The following is a 10,000-nucleotide window of genomic DNA, read 5'->3' on the forward strand; positions in this document are numbered from 1 at the left end:
TATGGGGCAGGTGGCATTTCCACAGGACATGAGAGTCGTCACAACAGCCGCTGAACGGGCAGTAGCAGACCTTATCAAACGAGGCGTGCTTGAACGTGATGTTAACTATAAAGTGGAGCATGACCCAACACCAATTTACGGATAGCGCAAGTGGAGCGAATGTCCGAGATCTTCATCGTGATCACTGAACAAGAAATTAAACCTTCGGACTAAAATTTTATGAATGTGAGAGATACGGATTCTGGTTTTATTCTAGTAAATTACAGAAGTCATGAAATGTATGTTCACTGCAAAACCTGCTCCTTTGACATAGGATGGTCCACTGAGGGGGCAATAACTACATGGGTAATTCCACAATATTTTGCATGCCACGGAGGGGACATCTCAGAAAACAATACTATAAATAGCTCCTTTTGCTAAATTTAGTTTAGTCCACTGTGGACTTGTAATGATTAAATAACTGATGACTCTTCTTTATCAAATCCTTTCAAAATTATTTTTGTCACATCTGGCAAGATTTAATCCTTTATTCAATCTGTCACGGAGGGGACCAGAAAACCAAAGAAAATTGAAATTTAAAAACTAGGCTAAAAATCCTGTGAATGTAAACCGGCAGCAACAACACTTCAGTGCACATTTGATTTTATGTTAATCAACAATTAAACTGCATTGATGCAAAAGACATTCTTGCTCTCTGATACAGCACAGATAATAATGAATGATCACGGTTATTGTCACAGAGGGGACTGTCACGGAGGGTACCTCTTGTCTAATAGATAGCGGTCATTAATAGCCACCCTGCAATCTTCTCTGTAGCAAAGTGTTTAAGTAAAACAATGATACTAGACTTGTCTAGTGTTATAACCAAAACCTTCTTGAGGTGTATTATATATACATGTATCTGTAAAAATGTTGCACACTCTTTTAATAATGCATTCCTTCTCAAACAGGGTCACTTTCTGATTATTTTTGTTTTATTTTATTTAGAAATATTAGGTTCTGACAAGCTAGGCAATTGAAAAAGACAACACTGTACTGTAAAAGGCTCATTAAGACCTTGTCCTAACAAAAACAAGACACTTTCCAATCTGCAACTTCCATGAAGTCTTATAAAGTCTTGTATAATCTGAAAATACAAACAGCTCAGATACATCAATAATTTAAGTGTCTCTCTCTCAACAATGACTGAACACAGAATTGAGGTGATAATTTTTTTTCCTGAAAGTATTGACCTCATTTATGCATGTACAGATGTAACTACCAGTACAATCATGTAAGATGATTTTGAATGTAAGTTGTTCATTGAATGAAAGTGCCGTACATCAAAAAAGGCCAGAATAACTTCTGAACATAACTTGCCAGACAGTCAATTGTATATGATGTACACTGTTCTATGAAAGCAAATGTCAGTGTACATTTTACCATGCTAGTAGAATATAAAATTATGGACCTATGCAGATCTTCCACGTTGTGTACAAACATGACTTGTATGAATGGTGTAGTTTTACTAGCAATGGCTAATGTGATAAAATTTTGTACAGTCAAGATTACTTCCAGCATATTTTTCAGACAGTTTCATGTTACCACTCGTCCAAGTTTCTTTATTAGCATGCACTGCTTAAAGTTTGTGCTGCTTTCTAATGAAAAGGTGCACTTTCTCAACCTCACGCTGAGTTGAAATAGTAAAAGGGTGATCGCCCACAAGTAAGACAGGACCATAAAAAATGCAACTACAGTGTACCCTGTCCACATCATCAGTTCTTGGCCAGTCATAGGTGGTGGAGCCTTTGCTGTGCACGAATTTACAGAAATCACTCTTCCAAAATAGAAGGTGGTTACATAGTCAACTGCGTAATACCTCCCTACCTGAACTCCATGATACTTACAAATGCATACCTCATGGTCAAATGCAGATGATGGTATGACCTACCATGGGGTGGCTGGAATTCTGCAAACTTGGATTTGCCAATCTGAACATTGCTTTCTTCCTTGAAAAGCTCATGCACTTCTCCAATGTTAAACAATATTAGCAACCTCTTTTGCCTGTGTTCCCTTTTACCATCAACTAGTTTGACAGACACATAATCTTTCTTCCCTGGAAGCATTCTGCTGAATAGAAATTCTGCACCTGTTGTATCTCATCATCAGTGAGAGCATCACATCTTTTCTTTCTGTCCTTGCTGTACTCTTTTCTTCGCTTAAAGTTGTTGTCACACAAATCCACGACCGCCTTCCGTTTTCTTGGGGAAAGATCTTGAACAATCGTTGCTAACACTTGCTCTTTTCTTTCAGGGCATTTTAGCAGGTGCTTCTTTGCTCTACTGAGTGCTTTTCCAAACGTCTGAGGGCTTACTTGACTACAAGTTTTGCCTCTTTTCTTGATCATGCAAGTCTGCTATTTTTTTTCCTTTGCCTTCTTTTCTTCTCTTTGGCTTTCTTCTTCAAATAATCGTTTTTCTTTCTTTCTCTGTCCTTCTTTTAACCACCTCATACTTTTCTTCATTTTCCCTCAGTCTTTCCCTGTACAGTATTTCTTTGTCCTCTCTTTGCTTGAACTCATTTTGAACTGCTCAACAACTGCTCTTTATTACGAATAATTCATGAGAAATCCAATATTTCCACTGATTAACTGCACATTTTGGCTAAAACGTTAAGTATTATTGTTCTTTATGTGAGGAGATTATGGATGATTAAAACAGTTTATCTTCAATAGCAGTAATTTCTCTTTCAAAATAATAATTCTTCCTCCAAGAAATATATGTCCATTCTGGACAGTAAAGTCCCTTCCGTGTCAAAAAAGTCCCCTCTGTGACAAAAAGATCCCCTCCGTGACAATTTTTGGTCACAAAAAATGTCCCCTCTGTGACAGAACAGTCCCCTCTGTGACACAAAGTCCCCTCTGTGACAAAAAGATCCCCTCCGTGACATTGAAAGTTTTCACACCTATCCTAAGAAAAAAAAAATAGAAGAACTCCTCCACACCTTGTAAGTTTGTCAGCCCATACTTCAACTGTTAACAGAATTTTGTACAATTATTACCAATTGCTTTGAAGAGATAATAATTTTTATCCCTATTTTTGTCACAGAGGGGACAATTCAATTTTGGACATTATAAGGCTTTGATCTCTTTCTTCAGACAAAATCAGGGAAAAATCATTAACTTAAACAGTCTAAGTAAATAAGTTAATGTCCTGACCGTTTTTACTAGATTTCCTCTGAAGATAGATTTACCATGGTCATTTGTGCATGTCCCCTCTGTGACAGCCAAACAGGCTGAATTGATTAATTAATGATAATTTATGCCATCAAATCATTTCGCTGACAACCAAAAAGTACAATTTCATAACAATCTATCTTATAATGAGTCTAGATATACAGTTATACTGTCCTTTAAGTGAATGCTAATTTTTACAAGTGTATGTCTCAATTACCGTGGAATTACCCACATATAAACCTACAACAACCACAATTCCTCTATTCGCTCTGACGAACGGCTACCGCTCGAAACGTCAGCTTTCTAAACCTTTCGCGGTGGTTATTCGACCTTTATCAACTCGTTTGATAAAATCAATTTCTGTTCTTCTACAGCAGGTTTGTCTAGTATCCCTCTTCAAATCTACCGCTCGCTGATATTTCCCTACACGCTCTACGGTATATTTGTTTGGGCGCAGACAGCTCAGCGTGATAACCTTGCAAAAACGTGCACTTCGTCTGATTTTCTTTTCCAACAACAGCTCTTTTTATTGCCTCGAACAATCTCCCCATTCATATGCTCTACTTTGAAACAAATTCCGCCATAAGGCATCATGAGATGTTTCTACTAATTCCACACCTAGGAATATTCGTTGGTTTTTTATTCATTCATCTTATGTTCATGCATATAATACGCGTTTCTCTTCCGCAAAGAAGTTTTATATTTAGGAACCTAGATTGCGCATAAAACTTAAATCTTTCTCTCCGTTTGGTGCGAGATTTTGGAACTGCTGTCTACACCCTGACTTGCGTAAGCTAACGAAAAGAGTTTTTAAAAGAAACTTGATAAATTACTTCTAACTGTATTTGGGATTGAGGACTATTATGTTGACGCCCATTCTTTAACATTGAAATTTAATTATAGCTATGTATTTCGCTATATATTTTGCTCACAACCGTTTATCATGATCTCGTACTGTAGTAGTAATATCGTAGCAATATTGCAATCTTTTTGCTTTTAATGTTTAGCAAATGCTAATTGTTTTTATATATTTAAATTATAGAAATAAAGTAATGACAGTAATGTCCAGTCTTCTTGACGGATATAGAAGAGTAATGTTAGTATACTTTGCACGTAACGACAGAAGGCAAATGTCAAAAGTAATCTAGTCTTTACATTTTAACTCTCTAAGAAATCAATGACTTCCACTTATCGGCGTCTCGCGGTCTGACGTAAAAACTTACTGAGGTTATGATAAGCTACCAGGATGCTAATCGGTTATCTGGCTAAAATCTTGTGCCATATCTTGCTTTTTCGGAGTTTTAAAAGTTAAGTTTGAAGAGAACAATATGTTGGGGTTGCAGGACATTAACTAAGGTAGTCCTGCGCGACGATTATGTTAAATCTACCGTCACGCCATCACAGGGAATTCTTTTTTGTAAATTTCTCAACTAACTGACAGCTGTAAATGCTATTGATCACTAATATGAAGATATTAAATTTAACATGAAGAGACTACATGCATGGATCTACATTAGATGTACCCAAGAGAAAATGAGGGGACAGAGAGCGAGGCTCAAGGCGTTGGCCGGGATATGTTATGTCCACGAAAGTTATTTTTAGACGAGTGGAAGTCTTTGTTCTAGCGGAAGTCTGTCTCCTGAGACGTCCGTATGCAGTCTTGCCTCGCTCTCAGGTTCTTAGTGAAAAGAGAAAATGATGGCGCACGTGGAAGGCTGATGAATATATATTTTCTTTCAAACATCGGACCGAGGTTGGCCTGCATGCGGACGTCTCGGAAGACTTCCGCTCGTCTAAAAATAACTTTCGTGGACATTACATATCCCAAGGGCTGGACTGGGAGCCTCCTTCTCTGTCCCCTCATTTTCTCTTGATGTACCCTGATTTATATGAATGAGCTATTTTGTCATCATAAATATAAAAATTCGTTCTACTAAGACAATGCGAGTTAGTTGTCGCGTAGAGCCTGCACGTTTGCTTATTTTTAGCGTTGGCCCTGGCACTCGAGGCCTTTAGTAAGGGAATTTTTGTTTACGTCATTATTTGCCTTTTGTCGCATTAACATACGATTTAGGCTCGATTTCCAGCCGTTTTGGGAGTGCGGTTAACATTCTCCTCCCAACGAACGGCTGGATCATTCGTCTGCATCGTCTGTCCGTGACGTCATATTATAATGTCACTTGAAAATCAAAAAATAAGAGACTTGGCAGGCAGGTGACTTTCTCATTGGTGGAAAATACAATTGGCTGAACCAGGGATCCAGCCGTAGTGTGCGAGGAGGAAAGCCGGGCGCACAAAACGGCTGGTCAATCGAGCCTACGTACGATTTTGATCACAGAAGGTATTATGCTATTTACAAATTGACTTCCAAAGGTAAAAGAAACTTTTATACTGTATGTCAAATCTCCAATTTTTAGCCTTTTAGCTTTGATAACGAAACAATTATTAGCCATGAAAACTAAAGAATTCATGGGAAGCAAACGCGCTAATGACCCGATACATTTCTTGTAAATTTCCGAATTTTCAAGCTATCATTGCACTGAGATTATCTGGTGTGTAAGGTCCAAATTTTCAGGTATAGCTCATTATGCAATGCGCTTTCAGTAATCAGTACTTTACTCTTCACTCACTGATTGGGAAACGATAGCTATATACAAAGATCCCCCTATAGATGGTTTTCACTCACGTGACTTGACAGCCATTTTGGTGCACCAGACAATACAAAATACTTCAATTCCCAACGGAGAAAATGTTTATTTTTCTGGTATCCCAAAATGGCCGTAGTGATGGTTGTGAAAACCATCCATAACAATCCCCCACATATTTCATCATAAATCAATTTTTCATGGCATATAACTCGTGAACTTTGCGGTTGGGAATCCTTCTGTGATAGAAGGCCAGACTGCTAACATCTTGACTTCGCGAACGGGACTTTGAGCGCGATGCTCAACGAGTTTGCTGGAATTCGAAAAGTATCTGATGAGTCTCTTGGCCGAGACGAAACGCCGCGTCATACCAGGCACGAAATTTAAATTCTTCACAAAATTTATATTAATTCCGTTTTTTTCCAATTCTATTAAAGCGACATTTCTCGTGACGTCACCCATTGTTGTTAATATGCCAACCAGAACATAATTGGCTGTTGAAACAATACAAACATATTGTGACGTCTCTGCTAACCACAGTCACTGCTTGTAAACCTTGATCAAGAAAGGCAGTGCTTCCAAAATATTGGTTTTAGATAATATATTCCCTCACCGTTCAATCAGCCCTGCTTGTTTTGGTTTACTAAAGAAAACTGATTACTGTTGCAGTTTTATTCTGCATGCCAGTAATTTTCACTCAAGCCTTTATCAGTTCTCCGCGCCGTTGGAATGGCGTTGTATAATTTGAAATGAGAGCCTCGCCATCACAGTATTTTGCGACTCATTACGATTTCTATAGAGAGTAAAACTCATCTCAGAACTATCGACGAGCATCAAAGACCTGGGTCGAATTCTATTTTGGCCCAAACGTTTCTTCAGATAGGTGTAAATACATACTCATGGCCGTTACGGAGCGCCCCAGGCAGCATGATACATGAACTCAGATATCTGCTGAACGTACTGTACGTTGGCCAACACTTCGGTGACCTGAGTAGTATATGGGGCAGAAGTGGGTTTGCAACACTCGATACTTTCCAGCTTATACCAATAGTAACTGTTATGGGTGATGTTATCTGGATATCAATTCAGTAATGGGATCTTTTTTTTATTGTTGAGCTTATAAGGCGAGTTATTAAATAAGATTTTGCTTGCACGCGAGTGACCAAAAATGCCAAAATACTGTTCCTTTTGGGGGGTTATTTGCATTAAAACAATAGATATCCGGTTGACTGAAGCACGATACAGTCCCAAGAGTAAATAAGTCACATTATTTTTATGCAAAGAACCCCCCAAAACGTATTGCACTATGGGAATGGGAAAATAGTCCATGGATGAATAATTTCTCATGCAAGGATTGTGATTAGCTAAAAAAAAGTCTGGTTTCGCGGAAAGATCAATCTAAAAGTAACTCGGTCTGTAAAATCCAGTTCCACAAATGCTATGAAGTTGTATGTTCCTAGCCATGAGCTCCTGGCTTAGTTTAACTTCTAGAGGTAAGCTACGAAAGGTAGAAATGATCCTCCGACAATTTAAAATGCTACTATGATAAGATATTAATCTATTTTTCCTTTTTGTTTTTTTCGATTTCAAAACTTTGTTAACTAAACACTAAGGTACCCAAGTTTTAAGCCTTGATTTTAAAAAGACAACCGTTTATTTTAACTAGAATTTTCCTGTTTAACTGTTCGCCATTACAATCTTTAAGATCTTGAGAGAGCTGGATCGTAAATGACGTCAAAGCCTCACTAGTTTAAAGGCTGGTTTTCACTAGCGACGGAGTCGGAGTTGTAGTCGCAGTCGGAGTCGTAACAGCGCTTATGACCTAGTGAAAATCAAAGGTCGTAGTCGTAAGCGGAGTCATAAGCTCGACGGAATCGGAGTCGGAAGAATCAGAACGTTTCCATTTTCCCTTATGACTCCGTCGCTTATGATCAAGTGAAAACTAGATTGTCGGAGTAAGAAGCAGAAGCGGGAGAACCAACCAATCACAATGCTTGGAATCGATGTTTGTGATTTGTTTATTCATCGGCTTCTGCTTCCGACTCCGACAATGCAGTTTTCACTGGATCGTAAGCGACGGAGTCATAAGCGGAATCGGTATTCTGCTTCCGACTCTGACAGTTTGATTTTCACTAGATCGCATCGCTCTGCGCTTCTGATTACGACTCCGACTCCGACTCTGTCGCAAGTGAAAACCAGCCTTAAGAATGCAATGCATATTTTCGTCTAGTGGTCTGTGAAATTATTTAGTATTAGAATATTTTAATTTTTCAAATCTTAAGTGACATAGACTTGTTTTTTTTTTTTTTTTTTTTTTTTTTTTTGTAGCTTTGTAATAAATAATCTTTAGCGTTTTATATATGTTCTGTGTTGCCGGTTCGAGGAAGGGATTCCGTTTTCGCTTAGCTTTCTTTACTCCTCTCGTCGCCACGCCAGGGAAGGACGCACGTCATACCTAGATCCAACCCTCTGAGGTCGAATCGGTCAGTCTTGAACGTTCGTAATGGGGGACCGTGAAATCCAAAACTTTAACTCAAAGTAAACGTCCCGTAGATAAGAATAAAGCTTAACATTTTTTCCAGACAGGTGTTAAGCAAACACACTTTCAAGATCTGAAGAAACAAAGGAAGTTATTATTTTTTTTTTTATCACAGAAGCACTTTAAGCAATTGTCCTTTTATAAACAACTGAAAAATTCAGGTTGCTTCAACGCCGGGATTGCAACCCATGCATGACCTCTGCGATGCCCGTGCAATGCTCTAGCAACTTGGGAGGAGGACAATTTGTAGAGCTAATTTGTTTTGACTTAGAAATGTCATGTTTTAACCCATTAGCGGATATTTTACCCAAACCAGCGGAAAAAAAACAAATAATTAGACGCAAGGGGGTTTCAATAAGCGTCAAATACTCCTCTCCCTATTATTTCAAGAATAAACTGGAAAATAACAAGAAAAATGCAAAGGGCTTCTGGAAAACACTCAACTATGTACTTCCCACTAATAAAAAAAAGCAGACTGGTGTCAATGAAATCGTCTGTTTCATTATCAAATTATCACTGATAACACAGCAGATAAACAGTGTTTTAAACTCTCACTTCACTGGTATTGCTTCCATTGTCTTGTCTGAAACATGTACCACTGAGACCTTCGACACAGCATCGACAGGTTCAACATGATCACAAATAGTCCCAGAATGCTGCTCCTCAGGTAAGGATAAACAGCTGCATTTACGCTAAGCTAAGAATAACGTTAACCTTCACTTTTACCTTATTTAGTGTTGGAAATGGGTAGCAAATGCTTAGACTTAAAGGGACATGCATGAACGTGCATCTAATTACTTGAATTTCTGGGATAAGTGAATTAATGAGCAAGAGGCATTTAAAGAAGGATATCACAAACTGGTTGTTATAAAACGAATAGCAAACGGTTCAGCGTGTGCCATCGAGTTATAGTTACACGCGGGAGGTTGCTAAACACTCAAGAAGCTAGAGTCCACTCGGCTATCGCCTTGTGCGACTCTCATTTTTCTTTCGTGCTTAGCAGCTCAGCCTACTATAAGAGCTAGTTTTCTATGATTCAATAGATAGTCGACGAGGCGTGTAGTGCCGAGTTGACTATTTGACTCATAAAAAATGAGAACGAGTAGTCTAATTGTTTTAGTAGAAGTCCACTCCATACCATCTTCCAATTTATTCCAATTTTTATTGATTTTATTAAAGATTTGCTCCCTGGAGCGTTCCTAATTTACATAATACCTGAGACCGAAGAAAAATAGCCTGTAAACTCTTATATGGTTCTTCGTTTTCCATTTCTTCGATGGGAATAGAAAACATGTCTTGATTACCAACTAGCCTAAGAATAAAATCCTTTACGAAAGCATCAGTCGTTTATGGTAAATAAGTTTGACAATATTATTCCCACTTACCATTGAAAATCTTCATTCCCTATTTTGTTGCCGCTTTAGTCTTTTCTGGAATAGCACCGCTAATGAGGTTGCCAACATCTTCTTCAGAAATATTGGAAAACGATTTCAAGACGCCGCCATTGTTTTGTTTTAGTTCAAAACGCTTGCATTTTTGCTACTCACTATAATCTGCGATCTGACGTGGACTAACCAAGCTTACCATCAATCCAATAAGGCA

At 38.3% G+C, this 10,000-nt stretch overlaps 1 protein-coding gene across 1 annotated transcript in view; it reads left to right on the top strand.

Annotated features, from left to right (window-relative positions):
* The window catches only part of LOC138053316 (uncharacterized), a gene marked incomplete at its 5' end in the record, with an annotated part of 594 nt that extends 449 nt beyond the window's left edge, over positions 1-145 (top strand). Inside the window, one exon of the mRNA XM_068899967.1 lies at positions 1-145. This exon is cut by the window's left edge and continues 449 nt beyond it. Within this exon, the coding sequence (XP_068756068.1) occupies positions 1-145 (145 nt within the window).
* Positions 146-10,000: the final 9,855 nt, after the last annotated feature.

This window comes from Montipora capricornis, chromosome 6 (genome assembly GCF_036669925.1).
Source record: "Montipora capricornis isolate CH-2021 chromosome 6, ASM3666992v2, whole genome shotgun sequence".
Lineage (NCBI taxonomy): Eukaryota > Metazoa > Cnidaria > Anthozoa > Scleractinia > Acroporidae > Montipora > Montipora capricornis.